The 21,281-nt window shown below is 40.7% G+C and overlaps 1 protein-coding gene across 2 annotated transcripts; it reads right to left on the bottom strand.

Annotated features, from left to right (window-relative positions):
- Positions 1-645: 645 nt before the first annotated feature.
- Positions 646-19,783, bottom strand: fignl2 (fidgetin like 2). 2 transcript variants are annotated; one of them, XM_026921361.3, is made up of 3 exons: positions 19,620-19,783; positions 16,484-16,631; positions 646-5,153 (listed from the first exon to the last, which is right to left on the bottom strand). In XM_026921361.3, exons 2-3 carry the CDS (start codon positions 16,506-16,508, stop codon positions 3,106-3,108), a joined length of 2,073 nt encoding a protein of 690 aa, XP_026777162.2. In that variant the 5' UTR covers positions 16,509-16,631; positions 19,620-19,783; the 3' UTR covers positions 646-3,105. The 2 variants fall into 2 exon arrangements, with proteins under 2 accessions (XP_026777162.2, XP_034168043.1); XM_034312152.2 differs by lacking the exon at positions 19,620-19,783 and adding an exon at positions 19,495-19,605.
- Between the last annotated feature and the right edge of the window lie 1,498 nt (positions 19,784-21,281).

Genomic DNA, 21,281 nt, shown 5'->3' with positions numbered 1-21,281 from the left:
TATTGGTAGATGCGACTTGTTTTTTAGCTATTTTTTTTTAATCAGATAGAGAACAGTTACTGATCTGAAAAAGCCTGGAGCCTTCAAAGTGCTTTATAATTTTTTGAGTCGTTTTTAAGAATGACTCATAATTTGACCTCAATAATTTCCATCAACAAAGTTTTAAACATGTATTTCCAGTAGTGTATAACAAGCCATTTCCACACAGTATAACATTTCTTCTATAAGCTGAAATATACTGACTGTAGTACAGATAAATGCTTCTACTTTCTGTGGACTGCCTAGATTTGCCAAAAGAAGAGCTAGATAAACAATATACTAGACATTTTCTTTACCTGTTACTTTAACCTGTTAGCCCTGTAGCAATACTTGGGTACTTTATATACAGAGATACGGCATCTCCAGCTATTACAGGTATATTTCTTCTCTACTAACCCAATCAAATGACTGAATCTCCTGAAACTCATCCATGTTTCTGTAAATCTTTTGTTAATAAATCTAGAATCTTTTTTTGCCCCATACACCAAGGTTAGTTGAGGATAGAAGTGCAGACAAAGGTCAGGCCGCCTACCTTGGTAGCCTGCCAACTGCGGTCATGTAAGTTCCTTAACCACACACAGCGTGAGAAATAAATCCGGGTCAATATTCTCTGACATATTCTCTTTAATAATGTGTGATATTTTCTCTTAAAATACAGCCTTTTTTGAGGTAGACCATTACAGTTCAAGAACATTATCATTTTCAAAACAGACATCAAAAATGACATGAAATAAATACTTTCATGTACAATATGTTGCAAAAAAAATGAGGTAGAAATGGTTACAGAAAATGTACAAGAACAAGAACCTAGATAAAAGTTACTGTACTAATAGATTCAAAACAGCTAATAAATGCCAATTTTGTTGAACAAACTGCTAACTGAACATGCCTGTATACTTTTTGAAATTGAAGATTTGGTATGCTCATATTTGGAACAAAAAAGGATACAAATCTCATGAGTCTTACATAAAACACAGTCTCTCAGATTTTGGGACTAGAAGTGGGCAGTGCTCTGTATTGTGTCTACACTATAACACGTGTAGTCAGAGTGCAAGACCTCTGGGTTTTGTACTTTAACGTCAGTCAGGATCAATGTCAATAATCATCATGACGATTGACCCGCGTTCTATGTCATGTCAGAAGCCACCAGCTAAGCTTGAATGGTGCTATAGGGTTCAAGGAGAATGATGACCAAATGCAAAAAGAGAGCATGGGAAGGAATGAATGAACTACAAGCTCTATCAATCCCTTACAAAACAATACCTTGTAAATATATGCATGATTATAATGTTCAGAAATGATTTATGTAACTTTTCCAGAACAATGGCATTGGTGTAATCAGTAGCATTTGGAGTAAAAGCCAAAAATCATTAACATTGGTAGAAGCTTCTGGATTGTCTACATGTAGAGTGTATCAGCAGTGTGTCTGTGTGTACAAGAACCTGCATGACACAATCGATTATTAGACATGATTAGCTGCCAGTTGCATACAAATCTGCTTTGATTAATCTTTGGGCTGGTTTCTATTATCTGAAGTGTTATAATGCATTACATATGTATTATGTGTTCATAAAATCTATAAAACATATGTAGTCATTACAATCAAATTCACCATGATTTATGTACAATTGATCTAGTTCCAAACAGTTTGTCCAACAAAATCTAGCATCTGACTTGCCATCTACAAGAACGTTTCATGAAGACAATCATCACTCCATTAAAATCTACATCCAAAATAAATGGAAAGGATGAAGGAAATATGTATTTATATAGAATTACAAAAATTGTGGATTTTTATGGCATCAGATATCCCCTGAAATACCTGAATTACATTCAACATTAGTCTTTGTATCATTTTCAAGTTTTCTCCTATGAGGTAATACCACAGCTGCAGTGTGTGTACAGGTCTGTGACCACTCTCTCTCACAACTCTGAACCGCCTCAGTATTCACTACTAAGACCCTAAGGTTACATACATTCGTTATCATTTCTGAGGTAAAGAAATTCTTCCTGAGTATTTCAAACAAGACTACATATACTAAGAAAAAAAAATAGTAAGCAGAAGAGAATATTAGACTTTTTTGCTCTTTTTTTGCATTTCCAGGGTACAATGAGACAGTCTCAGGAAATCAGAAATCTAGCTGAGGAATGTGAGATGGACTGCGGGAACTTGTGGTTAGGGGTTATGGGTTTAACGTCCCAGAACACTGTGGTCTCTATATTCCACGTGTGTGTTTGGTTTGTACAGTGTACAGAGCAGATTGTGCAGACAGTGAGGGCCAGTCTCTCTCTTTCTCTCTTACTTCCTATGTCTTAATACTATTTGGGTAGCGATGCATACACTTTTCATGAAAAGACCGTGCTTTGACAAAGTGCACATGATATGACCACGGTCTAACAATGAACTTGTTTTGCACAATATTGTTGGTTTCAAGCAGGTTGCATAATGGTGGTTGCATTTTGGTAAAATGCTGTCAGTAGGGCAGGTATCATTTAAAAGCGGTGCTCTTTTATCATTTTTGGTCAAAAACAATTCATTTGCTCCAATATGTCCCAAGCCGTTTAACACCAAATGATCAATTTAGAGTAAATAAAAATAATAAAAATATAATGCCATTGGAGCAGACAGGCAATAAATAGGATCCTGAGAATTGCAGTTAATGGGGGCATTATTAATATAATCCAGGTTCATTCCAGGATCAAGGCTGATCAGAATTCTAGTGAAATTCCAGAAAATATTTCAAATTTTCTATCAGCAAACAACTAACAATTGCCTCCTCTGATAAATGCCTAATATTTAATTTCTTTGGGGAAAAAATAAAGTATATGTTTATTTATAGAAAAACAGCACACCATGGCATGTTTCCAAGACAAAAAATTCTAAAATTTTTCATACTAAAATGCCTTTTCACCGTAAAATGTAATTTCCCAAAATAACCCCCCCTTTTTGGCTGCAAAGTATGTAGCTACAAAAAGAAAACAGAAAGAAAAAAGCAAAAATATCCACGAGGCTTTCTGCCTCAGCACAAAGACAAGCAGTCCTGATTCCAGTGGCTGAACTGTCTCTTAGTGGCTATACACCTTGCTCCATTCCATACAAGTGTCCAGTTCTTTGGGGGCCCCATGCGGTCGCACCTTACAGAAAGCGCTCTCGAAGTCTTTGAAGGCTGGCGAGGAGATGGGAGCGCCAAGGCCATGCATTTGACCAGTGCCTGAAGCTGATGCTGAAGCCAGGGCCTGCTGACCGAGCTGCAGCAGCTCACGTACAGAGAATCCATCGCAACGCTGCAGCACGGCAGCCAGCTCCTGTTCACTCAGGCTGCAACCATGTGGCCCGAGAGCTTGCAGCAGCAGCTGCCTGCGCCCACTTCCGTCCGGCAGGCTGACATGGTAACGCTTGGCCATGCAGCGCAGCAGCGATTCTTTCAGAAGCTCCGGGTGGCGTGTGGAACACACCACCAGCAACAAGCCACGGTGCACCTTCTCCAACTGGGCCTGCAGCTGCTGTCTGAGACCCTCATCATCCTCAAAGGCCTCTAATTCACTCAGCAGCACCACCGCTGGCTGGCGCGCTGTAGCCACTGAGAATAGCATGCCCAGAAGCTGCTCAGCCTCAGCCTTCCACTTGGATACAAGCGTGGCACCGCTCAGCCTGAAGAAAGTGGCCCCAAGCTGGGTGGCCATTGAGTGCACCAGTGTGGTTTTGCCACCCCCTCGTGGACCAAACAGTAGCACAGTTCGGGGAGGCCGAACAGAACTGTCAGAGCGCAGCAATGGCCACAGCAGCTCCTCTTCCAGAACTGCTTTAAGACGAGTATGGCCGACTAGATCTGACCACAGTGGGGGCAGCGTGCATTCCTGTAGCTCATTGTTTACCACCTCCAGCAGGCGCTGCTCTTTACTTTTCAGCGGCTCAGAGCGCTTGAGTGAACGCTGTTGCTGTGGAAAGCCATGTTCAGCTCCTCCGTTCTCTCCTGTCATGGCTGTTGGGGGGCTGTAGTCGCCAGCTGTTCCGTATGCTGGCGAAAGCAGGGGCTTCAAGCCACTGTATTTGCCCACCTCGTCACCTGCAATGCCTGGCTGAGACCCAGGTTTGCTGGGCTTGAATGCCTGTGGGTCCGCACTTGTAGTAACAAACCCATTCCCTCTGCATTCTGCTTTGTCACTCACACTATATGGCGAGTCTCCACCAGACTTTAAGGCTTCATAGCTATATTTCCTGTAGCGTGAACTCCCGTCCCCCTCTTCCTCTTCAGGGGTCATTTCAAATGCCTTCCTCTTCAGTGAACTTGCTGTCTCCGAGTTGCCCAGGCTACTGTTCTGATAACTGTAGCTGCCTCCTACCACTGTGGGCCGTGATGTGATGGGGGTTGGAGCAGCTATACCAGAAGGAAGGTAAGGTGGAGTCGGGTGGCTGTAGGTGGGTGCGAGGCTGGTCTGGTGGGGGTAGGTGGCAGGGGGGTAGTTATAGACAGGGGCAGAGGGTGTGTAGCTGGGCAAGAGGGTGGGGCCAGACTGCAGGGTGTGAAGTGGCGCTGGGGGAAGTGCTGAGCTGCCTTGTGGGCAGTATCCTGACGAGAGGTAGGTACCATTGTAGCTGGGCGGGTAGTCACTGGAATGGGGACCACTGCATGAACTGCTCCCACTGTAGCCTGAGTCTGACAGATTGCTGCTGCCTGCAGAGACGCTGCCTGAGCCAGGTGGCATTGTGGGTGCCGGTGCCACCTTCAGACCATCGTGGGTAGAGGGGGGAACCAAAGGGTAAGTTGAATCAGTGCTGTGTGAGAGGGGCCAAGGCTCCAGTTCACTCTTCTGGCTGCCATTGAGAGCCCCAAAGGCTCCAGGCTCAGGGTAGGCACCCACAGCAGGGCGCTCATAGGCTGAGTCCAGTACACCTGAGTACTTTTCAGCATAGCGCTTAAGCAGGTTGGAGGCAGTGAGGGCGGAGATGTCATCATTGGCCCAGGCGTAGCTGTAGGAGCCGCGGCCACGTGCCGAATACAGCTCAGGTTTGTGGGCAGGTGAAGAGGTGGTGGAGGACACATCCAAATGCTGCTCGGGCCACTGGCTCAGGGGCTGGGCATGCTCCGGGTTCCAGTGCATCTTCAACAGACCTGTTGGATACAAACACCCATGTCACGACACAGAACACTGAGGGGACAAAATTATATGGAACACACTGGGCATTCTGGAAGGTTGTTGGCTAGGTGAGTCTGAGATGCTAAAATAAAAATTAACTAAATATCAGCCAATTTTCAAACACATTTTAATCCTTTTAATGAAATGAAAGCTATAAATCAGACATGGTTAGTATATTAGTATTACAATATAATTTTCCATACTGACCCATTTCTTTGCCCCAAAGTAGTCAACCTAGCTTAAAGTAAACACGGCAGCACCTAATGGCAAATAAAACCACAAAACCTTATGAAAAGAGTAAGAAATTATTTTTTTCTGTGTTGCTGCAGTATATTACTGTATTACTTTTTACTGTATTGCTCCATTGTTCAAAAGCTGAATAAAACTACAGTTTTTGTAATACATTTCTTAATTCAGCAACTGCCCTTAGACTTCATGATTATTGTTTTGAGTAAATAGGTTTCCATTCTTTTTTTCAGTATTTGAAAATATTTGGTCTGTGGTCTGTGGTCATTGCTCACGTGGTACAGCTGCAGTGGATAGAGATTAAAAATTCCAAAATCTTGGAGTATTCCTTTAAATTTTGATGTTTCAGCTATTATGAATTATACATCTATACTGGGGTATTATATATTAAGTACTAGAATTTTGCCCAGCTCTAGTGAAGATTGGTTGCTGGATTTTTTGTTTGCTAGTTGATAGCACCAAACTTGCACAAACAAACGCATACAGAAAGAAAGAAAGAAAGAATATCTTTGTATTCCCCTGAGTGTAAAAGGGGTGGACTTGTTCTTTCCCCTTTTAGAGTGCATAGCTGCCATGTGCTAGCATCTGCAGCCCTCCCTGAGGAGCCATTGTTATCACCCAGTGTATGTTTGACTGAACGCCTGCTGTCCATCCCCTGCACCACATCGGCCTGTCCACAAAGCAATTCTCTAAAAGCCCTGTGCAGCCAGGACAGAGCAGGATAGAGAATGGGGAGGGAGACAGTGGGGTAAAGAAAAAAAACGGGAAGGGGGATGGGCAAGCGGCACAGAATAGTTGTGCTATTCATCGGTTGCTTCCCATGAAACACTGGGAGCGTGGAATGTCTTTTCCTCTGGCTATCTGCGGCTCTGGACCCTGTGATTCATTACGCTGCCTTAATGTTGAAGGGATGAAAGAGAGACCAATAGAGTAATGACTGGGGAGAAAAACAAAACAGAAATTTCTCTCTGCAACTGTGGGGCCCTCCTTTCCCCCCTACTCCATCTCAGTGAAACTCCAAATTCTGTCCTTGCATTTTTATTATAAACCGCTGATGGCTCAGTACAATCAGTGTGATTCTACGGCGTATGCATTTTCAGCAAGTTGAAAGAAATCATATTGAATCCCATACTGGAAGGCGATTTGCTTCTCTTTGCAGAGGTATTAGCTTGAAATTCCTTGCATAGCTCGGCTTTATTGAACTGTCACAAACCGGCCCGAGGTGAGACCTACAGCAGGAAAATGTAGAGGTAAAAGAATAAAGTCTGTGAGCCTTTATTACAGGTGGATTTTTTTTTTTAGAAAGTTATGATTCATTATTTATACTTCTGCAAGTGTGTGTGGGGTGCCCCTTGCTTTATTGCCATTTAAATCAAACCGCAGGCTAATATGCTGCGTTCTCCTTCAGGCTTTCTTCGAAACTTTGCCCTCCCCCTTTCCTCCTTCCAACTCTCTCTCTGTGTCTCTCTCTCCTCTCCAGATGGCCACTGCATTACCTTGTGCTTCATATTTAACGCCACAGGTTTCAACATTCCCACATTACAAAGAAGTCCTGCATTTAAATATATGTCCAACTACTAGCAATCGAGAAAGCGAGCATGAAGTGGGTTTGGGGCTTGGAGTTGGAGGTCATTGTCCAGACTGGAGAAGCAGTAGACGTCCTGCAGGACATTCCCATCTGCGGGCTGGTAGGAGCAGAGCTGTGCGGAGCCCAATAATGGGGCCAGTGTGTGACAGAGATGGATGGCAGCCCAGGGGAGCTCATAAAACCTGCAGCAGGGAGGGGAGGGGAGAGAGTGGACAGCAGACGCACTGGCCAGTGTGTGTTTGTGTGCATGTGTGCGTGTGTGTGTGCATATATGTGCGGACAAGGCTTGACATTAAGGAACTCAGCCGAGCAGCCACACTGCTGTCCACTCCATCAATATACACGAGGTTGTGCACACAGGCTCCCATATGCATGCATACTCACATACAGACACACTCGCCGGCCAGAGCGCCTGCTGTCCACTCCTCCCACCCCCCAAACCCCTCCCTTCCCCAGGCACAATCTCACGGATGAGCCATTTGGGATGGAAGGATATATTCCTGCTCCCATGAAGCGTAAGATAAAGACCAGGCACTGACCTTCATCCCCAGCACCTCCACATCTCCCTTTTGTCCTCTAACCTCACTGAACACTATTCCATAGAGCATTAAATGAATCGGACATGAGCTGCAGCTCGCAATTACACCTCGGCGTGCGCTCAGATCCTGCCATAATTTGGCTGGGGTTTAATCCACATTGGTGATTCAATCATAACTCTGTTGCAGATTCATTTATTCTAGCCCTGGAGAATGAACAGTGAGTACAGTATGGTGGATTTTAGAAATCTAAATCATTTTGTCAAAGAGCAAACTGATAACGTGATTAAAGTAAATGAAATATAGACAGTTTCCCTCAAAGTGTGGTGTCTGAAATTTGCTTTTTTTTAACGGAAGATGCAAATGTAACAAAAAATTTACTTTTTTTTTTTTTTACTATTTACTATTATAAAAATTTCAGCAAAGTCAGTTGTGACACATCATGAACACCAAACTGACTGCTTAATATAATTTATGGAAAATTGTGTAGATTTCATTTCTGGCAGGTATGCATTGAGAAAAAGCATTATTAGAAAATTGTATCCAGTGTCCTGTAGTATAGCCTTCAGAATGGCAAAATGCTGCATTAATAAAGCTGAAGCAAACCTCGATGACTCTCAGAGACTCTCTTTGTGGTTAGCTTTGCTAACAAAGACAGAAAAACACTTAAGCTCGCTCCATGTATGCCATTCCAAACACAGCGATATCCAGATGACCAGCTCTGGGTTACATGTCACCCTCTGTAGCTGTAATCAACATGGGAAACTGGTGAGTAAACAGAGGCGTAGCAGTTGGATTAAGAAAAGAAGGGTCCTCTCGCCACCAGGCCCTATTGTCCACATGGACCCTTGCAGCCGCTGCTTTGTGGGAGGCAGACTCTGAGGGCCTGACGCAACCACTCTGCACAAGACTCCAGGCCTGGCAGAGAGACAGATGTTTCCACTGACCGCCTTACTGTCTCTGTGTCCATTGTTGCAATGGCCAGTCCAGCAGACGTCCCCTTAGCCTGACAATTCTGTTGGTTCTGAGACAAAGGAGAGGGATCCTATTGTCAGAGGCCTGCCTAATTATGGAAATCTTATTAATCTATTCAGCAGAGGTCCACCGACAGCTTTTGTGGTGCTCTGGGATTTATTGAGGGAGTTTGGGGTGTGTGTGTGCACTTCGCATTGCATCTCTTTTTTTGTAAGGAGTGTGTGATGAAGATAGTGCGCAAGCGCCGATTTGGGGTTGACAGCGTTATAGTTCAGCATGGAGTGTGTTGGGGAGGTGTGAACCACCTGCTCTCCAATTTTAGATAGAAGTCAACGCCTTCAAGAAATGACTGAAGACTCTTCACGCTTAAGGCTATTCACTGATGCTGAAATACTTGCTATTTTAAAAATAAACCAGAGCACTTTGCGGTCACTCTTTCAGTTACTAATTTTATTAGTGTGTACTATTAGGTTTCTTGACAAATCATTTCTAGCCTGACAGCTCCCTGACTCATTATTGTAGCATTCCGGTGTATTCGCTCTTACTCCAGCTATTGTCTTTCGTTGCTGCACTTATTTATTTTGCCCTCGCTTTTTGGCATTTGGTAAAAGTCAGATGTTTTCTGTAAACTCACAGCAAATAAAGACAAGATATCAGTTTTTTTTTTCAGTCAAGTTCTAGGAATGTGTGTTTTCAAATCAGAATCTGATTTTCCAAACGTGACTTAGTTTGAGTAATCAAACCAAATTGGTTTCTTTCTTTTTTTGGCATCAGAAATCGAAAATAATCGAAATTAACCACCAAAAAGGCAGGTTAAGGGAGGAAAGCAATGAATGTGGCCTGTTCCCTTACTTTGTTTAAAAATATACATAAAATCAATGTTTGTCTAAAATTTACGTGCACTGCAGTACTCAGAACAGGCATGGATATGTACTTACTATAACAACCAACGTGTGGATATCAAATGCGACTATGGATCAGATTCGGTCATTTGAAATTTGTAATGTGGAAACGGTCCACAAATCAGATTTAAGGAATAAATCAGATTTGCCATGCTGTGTGGAAAAACGACTTAGTCCCATCTTCAAACAGCTCAGTGCTTGGATTGGATTCCACCTCAGTCAAATGAATAAAATAAATGTAATTCATAAATGTAAACAATTTCACTATGACAAACTAAGCCCCTGTTTTTTGAACCCATAACAATGTTAAACGCTTGCAGCAGAGCGTGTGTGTACAAGCAACTCCAGTTTTCTGTAATGTGAGAAGAGCAGGCCAGAAGCAGTTTCACAACTCCCATGGGGTCCACAAGCCATCTCTCTCTCTCTCTCTCTCTCTCTCTGTTTCCCTCTGCTTTTGTTGTCCTGTCTCGAGAAACAAAACCTACTCAGATGCTACATGCCTTCTGGGATGGGCGACCATTAAAGTTGGCAGAGTGTGGAGAGAGCTGCTATGAGTGCGAGCAGGAAGAATCAATCCAATCAAGCAGGATCGCTCACACTCTCCTGCCCCCACATGTCCTAATAAACCGCCCTAAAGATGGAGATCCTATATCTCTCCCAAAATTTTTTTTTTAAATCCATCTGTCAATTTTTATACAATACAAATTATATTTAGAGAACTCAGAGAACAGTATCTGAGGGAAAATGTTAAAGAGTTAAGACAAATTTCCTTGTGGAATACATTTCACAAATGCCATTCAAGAGGTCTGTTTCTGTAAATTACAACAGAGCGCACAAAGAGCACAGAAAGAGGGATTAGAAACAATATGCAAAAAGTGGAAAACAGTAAGAGAGAAAAAGAAGGAAACAGAGGGAGGCTGGGTTGTTTGCATGAATTAATCTCAGAGCTCGAAAGATAAGACAAGAGCCTGAGTTCCAATCATTAGCTGATTTGTATTCAGTTCAGATGTTGGAGAATCAATGATTTAGGTGGAAAAGACTCTACAGGATTTTTAAGTATGAAGTGAAAGTGTGGAATGAAAGTACAAATATTCTTTAGGATTTACATCAAATCTGCTTTTTGACCAGAATGAAAAGGCATATTTTAAATCTATCAAAAAATTCCCTATATTGTTTATCTGATAAAAATATAAAGCTGGTGCTGGTTGCTTTTGCCTATCATGTTTAATTCTTTTATGGCTGATTGACACCAGAATCCAACTAGTCACACCTAGAATCCATTATAATGTCTGTAGGCCACAAAATGGAGGATTAGGATACAGCTACATTCAAACCAACACAGTCTAACATCTTCAAATTCAGAGCTCGTATGATAAGACTAGAGTTAGGAGCAAGGTTAGAATTTATACCTTACAACTTTCTTACAACTTGAATCACATTGTCATTATTCGGTTAAATCCATGTAAACATTTTAATGAAATCAGATTTGAGTAAGTGTGTAAGATGGAATGTTTCATGTCTGCCAGTTTTTATTTGTGTGGTGGATATTGGGTTTTGACCAAAATTGGAAAATGCAGAAATACTCTGACACCTCAAATATAAGAAAAGCTAAATATATTTCACCAAAATAATTCAGAAATATTTTTATAACTTGTGCAAGGCTATCTGCAAAGATCACGATAGGTAAATAAGAATCCAGTTTAATAAACATGGCTGAGAAAATAGCCAAAGGCTAAGAGTAAAGGTATAAAGACAAACACGTATGAAAACAAAATGCAGGTTAAATCAATAAATCATAGTTAGACAGTCAGTGTGTTGGCATCTTTCCAACATAGTGGAACTGAAATGAAATTTTTAAATGTAATTTTACACTTTTGGGGGTAGCCAGATTAGAAAATGCTAGAACTTATGATGAGATGTTCAAAAGAGAAGCATACAGCAATCCAGTTCAGGACAAGCTGTAGTTTTCAAAAATCTATATAGCAGAAAATTTCACTATTCTTCATGTAACATTCAGAATGTGTGAATATTTTACATGTATTTCCTGGCTAAATACAGCAGCTTCTAAGGAAGGCTGTAAAATAATCCCAAAGTCCAAGTAAAAGCACCTCCTACAATACCCCGTCATTACTTATACGCCATGTCTAATTGAGCACTGCTGAGAAAATTATTATAAATCTATGCGTTAGTCACAGCGATGTGATCAATCAAAGGAAACCCAATCCCTGGGCAGCGTTCATGCTTTCTCTCCAGAGCTCATCTGCTCTTTCTTTTCATGGCTCTAAAAAGATGTAATAACAGAAGAGTTGGAGGGCTCTTACTAGTTTTCACACCTGCTGCCCAGCGCCCTCCCAGACGTGCACACATCTATTCACACAGCCCAAGCAAGATCCCTAGAGGAGGGAGCCTATCTACTGAAGTGGCAGTGAAGGAGCTTCTCTATCCTCACTCTCACCCCACCCCTCCCATCTCTCTCTCTCTCTCGCTCTCTCTCGCTCTGTCTCTCTCGCTCTCTCTCTGCCAGCTCTCTGTAATCTCTGAGCTTTTGAAGGCATTATCACTCCTCCGTGTGTCACACTGTAAGTGCATGCAGGCGTGTTAGATCATTCCTGATCCACTCTGATTAGCTACTAGAACCACAAAACCATGACATAAGCTATTTGCACTGAGATGATACAGAATGATAAGTGCACTACTTGAACGTTTTGCAGTGCGACACCTCTTACAGTTAGAAAGAAAGAAAGTGCCTTATGATCACAGCACAGTTTTACATAATGACCATAATCTCATTTAAAATGTTTAAATATTAGGCAATAATATTTATTTATTGAAACCATTATTGCTTTTATTATTATTATTATTATTATTATTATTCCTGAACCCACAAAACTAAGCATATTTGTGCATGTTTTGTATCATATTAACATCAAGTTTCTAGTTTTATTTATTTTATTTTTTATTAATTTCAAGTTGACACTGTTAAATTTATTGATCAAAAAACTATTTTATAGTAACTTTGATAGTAATTGTTGGTTATCACCATTACACATACATAATGTTGTGAGGAAAAAATAAGATAAAATTGCAGACCTGGAGGATATGTACACATTGCAGTACAGTCCCTTGAACCCCATTCTGCTTGAATTCTGTGTATTGTACATACTGAGCATCTTTGCAAATCGGAATAAAATGATATCATCTCTTTATCTTTTTAACAAAATGAGGGATTGAACGTACATTCTTTAATGCTGATGAATCTGTAGGTACCAGTTTGTAGCTGATTATTAGTGGTCAGCTGCATGAAACAGCTAGATGCATTGCTAGATGCTCATAATTTTAGAAACCCCCCCGACCCCCACCCCCAATCTGCTAATTTGTGTCCACAAATGGCCAAAAGCAAGGCAACCCCTCCCCTTTAAGAAAAACAGGGTCCCTATTTTGTGTGGCTGCAGGCTGGGTTTAGGTCATTGTGTCCACTAATATATCAAAGAACAGCTGTCCTAAGGCTCGGTGATGACCAATCACCCCCCTCCATCTGTCTCCTACCACCAAATCTCTCCACCATCTCCCCCTTCTTGTTGCCCCCCCCCCCCCCACCTCCCAATCCCACCCTGCGTGTTTCATTCCCACTCGGCTAAATCCTCTGCCCTCTCTTTCTCTTTCTTTGTTTATTTATTGACTCTACAACTGAGTGGGGATTTTCTGTTTGCGTGGCAACAAAACGAAATGTGAGCAGCCCTAAACTGGATCCCTGAGGCACTACGTGAAGAAGTTGATTCTGCGTTGTGTCTGTTTTTGCCTTAATTAGGCGCTCCACGCATGGGGGTGAAACTGCGGCTCTGAGTTCTGACATTCGGCTACGGAGATCAGGTAGGCAGGCCACCAAATGAGTTTGAGCACCAGCCTTAATTAGGAGCGTAATTGCAACAGTGCTGGGCCTTAATGAGCTCTCCTGCACGACGGTGAGTTGATGAGAGAAGGGGGAAGGAGAGCAGAAAGCTTTTCTTCTTTCTCCATCACCCCGTTAGCTCCCCATCCCACATAGTGCGCACCTCCGTGAGGGCTAATTAAACCCCATTCACACCCCCGCTAATGACCCCTGTGCTCATTCACACAGACACTTCTGCGTGCCGCCTGTTTACTCAAGGGCCCCTCCAGAGCCGTATTCAGCTTCGTTCGCTCTCGTTAGGGTTGTTGGAGGCCTGTGAGATATGCCACTCATCCAGAAGAGCCTGGCGTGCCCCTTCCCTCAGAGCTTCAGAGCTTTAATGACTTAACAGATGTAATCAGAGCGCTTCAGCAGGCCTGGCATTTTTTTATTTTTTTTTTGCAAGGCAGAAAAGAAATGAGGTCATTGTGAAGAAGAGGTGCCGGCTGTATTCATTTCGCTCTTCAAAAGCAAAAAGGATCTGCTGGACAGCGGGCCTCTGAGCAACAAGAGTTAGGGCACTCGTGGGCTGCTGGCCTGGGACTGATTTAGGAGCGTGTTTGAAGTGCAGATTACAGATTCTTTGCACCAAATCCCTACAGGAGTATCCGTGGCCCCAGGAATCTCTCTCAGATTTCCTTCAGGTTTGTCTGTTTAAAAGTGTAAGGAGAGGTAACACACATGGGTGGTGTGAGGAGACAATATATAGAAATGGATAAAAAAGAAACTGAATGTGTGCGTTATGTGTGTGTGTGTGTCTGTGTGTATGTATGTGTACCCATGCATGCAAGAGTGTGTATGTGGAAACCACTAATGCCTGTGATGTGTGGTCAGGAACAGATCTTGACGGTGGGAACGTTCAACTGTTCCACAAAGAAAATTCCAGCAAGGATGTGATACTATTCACATGTATACCACACGGGCTGGGCTTTCTCATGTGCAGCTTACAGGTGGATTTGGCACTTCGCAATATTTTAAAAAATATTCCAGCATTTTTCAATTTGCTCGCCAGAGGAATTGCAAAGGCAAGAATTCTCTGTACTGAGGAAAAAAAAAAAGAAAACTTGTTTACTGAGAAGTTACTAAATATGAAGTCTAAGGGTAGTTGTTAAATTTCATTAAAAAATAAAATAAAATACATCACTTATACACTGTAATGAAATAAATTCCAATTAATTACACTTTCACTAAGGTTTCTCCATACGCATATCTGACCCCAAAAAACTGTTTGTAACACATCTCTAAATCTCTGAAACATCTCTACATCTCATAATGCATCTCTAAATGTCTAAAAGGATGAATTATACAGATTTGCTTCATTTACAAATATCTTTTCAGTGAAAAATTCATGATCATGCTCTATAAAATTTGCATAAAAGTTTATTTAGTGCCACAACAACTGCCCTTAGACGTTCATTAAAAGTGATTTTCTGATGAAGAAGTTTGCAGGACATGGAAATGTATAGAAGCTCTTGTCTGTGGTAATTAAAAATAAATTAGCACAGGAGAGGAGGAAAAATAAAATTGATTTTAATATGCAATCAGCTACAATACTCTCTCTCATAAAACTATCTGAAAACAATTGGGATATCGATATCATATCCTCACATAGCCCAGGTCTTATACGGAATTGAGTAAATATGAGAAAGAGTCTAAGCCGAACGTATCAGGACGAGTGAAAGATAAATGGCCGTTTAGTCCTAGACTAATGTCTTGGGGAAGGAATCTGCGTGTGTTTAAGTGGTTAGAGCGTAAACATGAGGGATATCTAACACCCACATGTGCAGTCCTAACATTCACACTACATGCTCAAGAACACAAACACACACACACTCAGAAGAACAGCCTGTTCTCATCAGCCCACGCCAACAAAGAGCAGTAACACAGGAAGAGCAGGATCTGTCCATATCCACTGGTCACTTCAGAACGGGCTAAAACACTCAAATATGATGCATCTCTGAGGAATGCAAGATATTCCACCAAGTCTTTGTGACATTCTCAAAAATCAATACCCAAACTGAGAGGGCTTGTGAAGTTGAACGGGAGAGTTTATTGAGTAAATATATGACATCATGCAGTGTTTACTGCATTATAATTAGCTGGAAAAAAAGAAAGCTTCCATTGCAATCATGTCATTCTGGGCAAGACAAAAATGTGGCCTGTCAAGAACTGTTCAGTAAGGATCTGTCCATCAGAATGACTAAATTGACAAGTCTGGGCTTAAGCCGTTAAGTGAATTCCAGCACAAAAGATGCTCTGAGCAACTACAGTCTCGCTAACTTTAAGAACAAATGCGAGATCGCCAGGACTGATAATTGCAACACACACCTCGCCTGACACCATGCTTCACTTACTTCATAACACGATTCTGTCTGTATTCAGCAAGTGAATATATGTAAAAGTATTTAAACAACATAAAGTAAGCATGACGAACAGCCATTTCCCTGCTGCAGCACACATCCCAGCCAAGCATAAAAAGGCTTCTGTTCATTATTATGTAATTACATCTCCAATTGATCAGACGTGGCGTGGCGGTTTGATTTCTCTCCCTCTTTTCATGTAGCTGTCACGCCGATAAAGCGGAGAGGAGGCGAGCCGAAGAGTCGGGTTAAAGCGGCTCCTCAGGCCGCTCGCTGAGAAAAAAAAGCACCATGCTGGCTAACAAACAATGCTGTTTTGGTGAGGGACTGCGAGGAGCTCAGATGAAGAGCGGTGGAGAGGGAGGGGGAAGTGGAGATGTGGAAGGGCGACTAAAACTGGACACGTCAGTTATTAGGTCGATCGAGTGGAGAGAGCAGGGAAAACTGGGAGGGTGAGTGGGATTTGTGAGATGACACTGTCAGAACTGCAGGGAATCTACTGCTAAAGCCATCAACTAACCCCCCTCCCTGCCTCACACACACACACACACACACACACAACTATACACCCTTTGCTTTTTCCCTCCATCATGCTCACTTTGTGCAATGCTCTAGATCAAAGGTAAATTAGTCCTATACAGCTTGTTCACATTATTTGTTATGTGTCAGTGATTTTCCACCTGGAATGTAGCAGCAGTACCTTAGTACATACTTCTCACTACAAGGAACATATGGAAATGATGTTAAATATAAAGCATGCGTGAACTTACTATAGGGAACAATAGGACTCAGCATTCTGCGGACGTGGTCTGGTTTAAGGTGACACTTCTGCAGAGAAAGCCAGGTTACCGTCTGTGCGTCTGTAGTCCATCACCGGCTTGTGCTTGCACTAGGACACTACACATCCAGATCCACTTCCTAGGACAGGACGAGGTACGGTTTAGGGACAAAAGAAATCCAATGCACTCAAACCCCAGTGCGTATTATGCTACTACGCTAAATGCCAAAAGTTTAATAAACAATTCCGACTCTAAACGGAATCTGATAGTCATGGAGACTTGCGCTCGGACTCGCTCTCTCTGTGGGCTGGACACACACAGGGGGTATTCATTAAGGGCCTGCACGTAGGCATTAAGCTGATTGTATGGCTGTGTCCAGCCTCTAAAGAGGCCTTTCTAAATCTGCCTCACAAAAAGCCCCATGCATACCACAGTGCAGCAGCCAACCGCAATAAAGAGAGCACTATCACAAGACTGTGCACATTTCAAACCAGTCTGTTCGCACATCTCGGCGCTTGCTTTACAACCCACATTTTCACTTTAACACACTTACTTTTTCCAATAACACCTCCATTTTCTTATTTCCTAAAATACCTAAGCATATTAAAGATAAACACATTGAATAACTAAAGCAAATAAACACATGCAATTAATAAATAAATAAAGGTAATTAAAATTCATTAATAAATGATCCATTTACACGAACCCAATTGACTTGAATTGCTGTATTAAAAAACATTAAAATTTAGGACCTTATATAAACATACTATTGAGAATAATGAAAGGTCTAACTTATATTTCCCTGATTTTTAAGTGTATTGAAGTTTATTCAGAACACAAATACAGATAATAAGGAATAAAAAAAAACTTTAATTGGTTTTAAACATAAACAAATTGATTAGTTCTCATCAATGTATTGATGAAGCTATAAACAGAGAAATGTATATAAACATAACTTACAGAGGAAAAAGTTCTCATTCGGAATTCACAGTATTTTTCACATTTATACTATCTGATTAATAAGCAAACAAAACATTAAATGTGATTATCCCATGTGTCCACTAAATAGTAAAAAAATTCCCCTATAAAAATATATAAAAAATATAACACTGAACTCAAACACTACCATATATATATGAATTCATTTTGAATTCAGTGTTTTTATATTTTAATGTTTATTTTATATGTATATATATATATATAAAATAAACATTAAAATATAAAAACACTGAATTCAAACGCTTAAATAACAAAAAGCTCAGACACAATAATATAAAACAATGAACTTTAACACTAAAATATACAACACTGTGCTCAAAGACTAAAAAATATTTAAAAACTGAGCTCAAACACTAAAATATATAACACTGAGCTCAAACAATAAAACAAAACACTGAACTAACAGAAAAACATAAATGCTAAGATCTAAACCACTAACTTCACGCACTAAAATAAAACACTGAACTCAAATGTTAAAATATTAAGCACTGAGCTCAAAGACTAAAATATAAAACACTAAAGCACTGAGCTCAAAGACTAAAATATAAAACACTAAAGCACTGAGCTCAAAGACTAAAATATAAAACACTAAAGCACTGAGCTCAAAGACTAAAATATAAAACACTAAAGCACTGAGCTCAAAGACTAAAATATAAAACACTAAAATCTATAACACTCCCTTCAAACACTAAAATATAAAACATTGAACTCAAGCACAAAAATATAAAAACGAGCTCAGGCATTAAAATAAAACATTTTGCTTGAACACACAGAAACAATACACTACACTCAAACGCTGAGCTGAAACACTCAAATATAAACACAGACCTCAAACACAAAAATATAAAACACTGAGCTCAAACACTAAACTTCAAAACGCAACACTAGAGCACTGAGATCTGAAACACTGACATCTAAAATGCTGAAATTAGGCCTGTCATGATTATAAAATGTGGGACCTTGTCACAATAAACCAGATCCTATAGCTAAATATCTCAGTAAACAAAACATGTACTGTACTTGTCATATATGACACACTATCACTCCATTAAATACTAAATAAATTAAAAAATATATACAGTTATAAATAGTTTATAAATCAATAATAAATCAAGAATAAGGAATGAAACATTTTATTGATATGGAAATTTATGAATGTGGACAGTAATTAATCACAACTACCTCAAATCATTCAAATAATCATGTAACAATAATTATGTAGTAATTGTTACAGTCCTAACACTTTCTTAAAACACTGAGGTCTAAACCACTACTTTTCTGAAACGCTACACTTGAGCAGCTCGTCCTGTGGATCTCAGAGAGGAATGCCATTCCCTTTCAAGTGAGAGCGCAGAGGAGCTCACACATGAATGAAAAATATTACATAATCATGCCAGTCAAACAATGTGGCTTCTCACGCTGCTTCTGAAAGCCACTCGCTCCACTCTGACACGCCGTGCAGGACAACACACACTTCCTCTGATATTAAACCATTAATCCTGGTCTATCATGAAGCACTATTTATCTACTCAGAAATATAGACAAATCTTTACTTTGCACCAGTAATTTGTTGGTTCCAGTTGCTTTCATTTATATATATATATATATATATATATATATATATATATATATATATATATATATATATATATATATATATATATATATATTTTTTTTTTTTAAACTTAACTTGCATTGAAAATGTAAAGTAAAACCCATGCAGCATGCAGATACCACAGAAAAGATCCATGCACATTGCAACATTTAGACTTAATTCTGACTTTGGTACATTTTCTCAGCTCAGAAGAATGAGCACTGACACTGCTCTGTCTATCAAACTCCAGAAACACAAATGCACACTTCTTCAAACTGAGGAACCTTAAAAGAGTGTTTGTGAGAGAGCTTACAAAGAGACACCTGCATGCAGGAAAGGAGAGAAAGAGTAGAATGCAGAAATCAGGAGAGATAACGTGATTAGGAGAGGAGGTATGAGAAGAACTCACGGCACATTTTCAATCCAACTCAAAGCTGAGAGCAAAGCTGCCTGCTTTCTTTCAGTGCAACCTGAATCAATCTATCATGTAAGAGAGAAAGAGAGAGCAAGAAGGATGGAGAGAACCTGACTTACCTACTCATGCCTGCATTTCTCTATCAGACTCAGAACAGACAGATAATCCCTGCTAGTGTGTGCGTGCACGGCTATGTTTTTCCAGGTACGGACTCAACACCACTCTACTCTCTCCTTCTCTCTCTCTATCGCTCTCTCTAGTGACAACGCACGCACACACACACACACACACAATTCCCTTCCCCCACCATTCCCATCCCCCTCTCCCTCCTCCTTCAGTCTTTTTTGTTAAAAGTATTTAAGCAGAGAGAGAGAGAGAGAGAGAGAGAGAGAGGGAGAGAGAATGAGAGGTGGGCTGCAGGGTGGGGGGAAGCTGACCAATCAGACAGAGCGCACCAAGGCTCAGTTTGCCATCAGAGTACGGATGGACGATAATATTGATTTTATTTTCGATCCAATACCAAGTAATATCATACTAATATCCCGATATCCACACTTTGAAAAGTTTTCTTTGCAAAGAAATTTGACATTTCTACAGAAACATGAAGTTCAGGAATTATATGTAAAAAGCAATTATTTGAGACTCTTTGGCTCTTGTTTAATTACAGTAATAATCCATAGCATGTGCAACACACATTCACACTCTTGAGATGACAGAAGGAGCAGCTCAGCGTCTCTGATATTAATGTTGCATTCGACTTACTTTGGAAGTGAGACGTTGGAATTGTGTCATTTTCGACCTCCGAGCGTTCGAGCTACAAATTAGAGGGAAAAACACGGGCACCTCCATGTTCGTCTTTTGCTAGCAATAAGCTAGCCAGCTAACTGTGATGAGTGATGTATATTTCAAGCAAATACTTGTATATACAGAGTAACTAATTTAAAAGTAAAAAATGCTACTTTGTTTACTGTTGATACTGTGAGCAGCCATGTTGATTTGTTGTCATTTGCTGAACTCGGGGTTGTGGAGACCGTCCCGAGTTTACGAGGAAGTATTTCGAGTTGAGGCGCGTTTTCTTTGGCTTTTCCTATTCGGAGGTCAGAGTTTTAGTTGAATGCAGCAACACTCTCAGAAAAAAGGGTACTAAACTATACCTTTCCTTATCTCTGCAGTGGTATCATCAAGTGTACACATTTTTACCTTTAGTATGTTTTATATTTTTATTAAAACTAAGGCTATGTTTACACGACAACGATGTAGTCAAAAACGGAAAAGTTTTTCTCTTGCGTTTTCAAAAAGTTTCACGTATACACGACAACATTTTCAAAACGATTCGCGTTTACACATATCCGTGATAACGGCCAAAAACGCTGTATTACGTATGCCAGGCCAGTAGTTGTTCGCGCTTGCCTTTACAATAGACATGTACTACGCACGCGCATGACGTCACCGTTTTCAAAGTTTCCCCTATTGGGTGTTTACATGGAGAAGATCACGGCGGCGTTTTCAAAAACCTGCACTTTGAAACCCGTTTTCAAAAATATGCGTTTTCAGTCCCCAAAACGCCGTGGTCGTGTAAACGAACAGGCAAAACGCATAAAAAGTTTCCCGTTTTTGGCTGAAAACGTTGTCGTGTAAACGGCCCCTAATTAAGATTATTTGTAAAGGTACACTATATCCACATTTCCAGGTGAATGATACATATTAAAGGTACAAAAGATGTTCCCTTTAGGAAACCACCCCAGCGACAAGGAATGTACAGTTGAGTCAGAGATTGTTTG

The sequence above is a fragment of the Pangasianodon hypophthalmus genome, chromosome 16 (genome assembly GCF_027358585.1).
Source record: "Pangasianodon hypophthalmus isolate fPanHyp1 chromosome 16, fPanHyp1.pri, whole genome shotgun sequence".
In the NCBI taxonomy this organism is placed as follows: Eukaryota; Metazoa; Chordata; class Actinopteri; order Siluriformes; family Pangasiidae; genus Pangasianodon; species Pangasianodon hypophthalmus.
Note: the sequence above shows the minus strand (reverse complement) of the source record. Positions and strands in the feature narration are given on the sequence as shown.